Genomic DNA, 1479 nt, shown 5'->3' on the forward strand with positions numbered 1-1479 from the left:
ATTTACTCTGTCAGGATTCAATTTAGGTTAGCATATTATTGAGTAATTCTTTCAGCAAAGATCCAGGCATGGTGTGCTCTCCCAATCTTTATCTGAAAGGGGAGTATTCAATCAAGGTCCTTTGAACTGAATCTTCAAACCTCTGTTGCTACAATGTATCAATTGTTCAAGATGCAAAACATATATAAGCCAGTGTTGTAAATAACACAGATAAGAAATTGGCTATAAGCTCATCTAAACTTCCAGAATCATCTTCATAGTGCTCATATGACTTCCCCCTTTCAATACTTCCAGAGGAATCATACCCATGGAACCAAGGAATCAATCCAGCACGTCTGAATTCATCCTCCTGGGACTTTCAGAAAATCCAGAGCAGGAGACTCTTCTTTTTGCTCTGTTCCTCTGCATGTATGTGGTCATGGCCATGGGAAACCTTTCAATCATCCTGGCCATCAGCTCAGACTCTCACCTCCACACTCCCATGTACTTCTTCTTAGCCAACCTGTCTTTGGTTGATTTTGGTCTGGCCACCAACACAGTCCCCCAGATGCTGGTGAACATCCAAACCAAAAGCAAGTCAATCTCCTATCCCTGCTGCCTGACCCAGATGTACTTTTTCCATTTCTTTGGCATTGTTGACAGTGTCTTAATTGCTGTGATGGCTTATGATAGGTTTGTGGCTATATGTCACCCCTTACATTACACCACCATCATGAGTCCGCGTCTCTGTGGCCTGCTGGCTGGTGGCCCATGGGCATTTTCCTACTTTATCTCCCTCACTCATATCCTCTTGATGGTGCGCCTGGTTTTCTGTGGGAACAACAAGATTCCTCACTACTTCTGTGACCTCACTCCCCTTCTCAGGCTTTCTTGCACTGACACCTCTGTGAACAGGATCTTTGTGCTCATCGTGGCCGGGATGGTGATAGCCACACCTTTCATCTGCATCCTGGCCTCCTATGCTCGAATCATTGTGGCCATCATGAAGGTCCCCTCTGCAGGGGGCAGGAAGAAAGCCTTTTCCACCTGCAGCTCCCATCTCTCTGTGGTTGCTCTCCTTTATGGGACCACCATTGGGGTCTATTTGTGTCCTTCCTCTGTGCGCACAGCTGTGAAGGAGAAAGCCTCTGCTGTGATGTACACTGCAGTCACTCCCATGCTAAACCCTTTTATCTACAGCCTGAGGAACAGAGATCTGAAGGGCGCCCTGAGGAAGCTTGTCAGTAAAAAAATAATTTCATCTTCCTGACCACAAGAACACTTGGAAACTTCCAGGAAGTAGGATCTCAACATCCAGGATCTTGGGCAAAAGAATGGAATTGCATGGTTTGGGAGAGTAACCACTTTGGATTTTGAGTTGAAGATGTTTAAAAGGAAGTCTCAAGATGGCTCTGTTACTACTTTCTCAATTACTTGGACAAATAAGAGTCCTTTTGGGTATGTCCAGTGCTGTTTTCCCAGAAAGATCAGTCTAGCCCT

General features: G+C 45.4%; 1 protein-coding gene across 1 annotated transcript; it reads left to right on the forward strand.

Moving 5' to 3' along the window:
- Positions 1 to 307: 307 nt before the first annotated feature.
- Positions 308 to 1249, forward strand: LOC308349572 (olfactory receptor 1M1-like; the record flags this gene model as incomplete). The annotated part of the gene is made up of 1 exon (XM_080814325.1): positions 308 to 1249. One exon carries the CDS (start codon positions 308 to 310, stop codon positions 1247 to 1249), a length of 942 nt encoding a protein of 313 aa, XP_080670451.1.
- Between the last annotated feature and the right edge of the window lie 230 nt (positions 1250 to 1479).

Source organism: Martes martes (genome assembly GCF_963455335.1).
Source record: "Martes martes genome assembly, chromosome: 1".
Classification (NCBI taxonomy): domain Eukaryota; kingdom Metazoa; phylum Chordata; class Mammalia; order Carnivora; family Mustelidae; genus Martes; species Martes martes.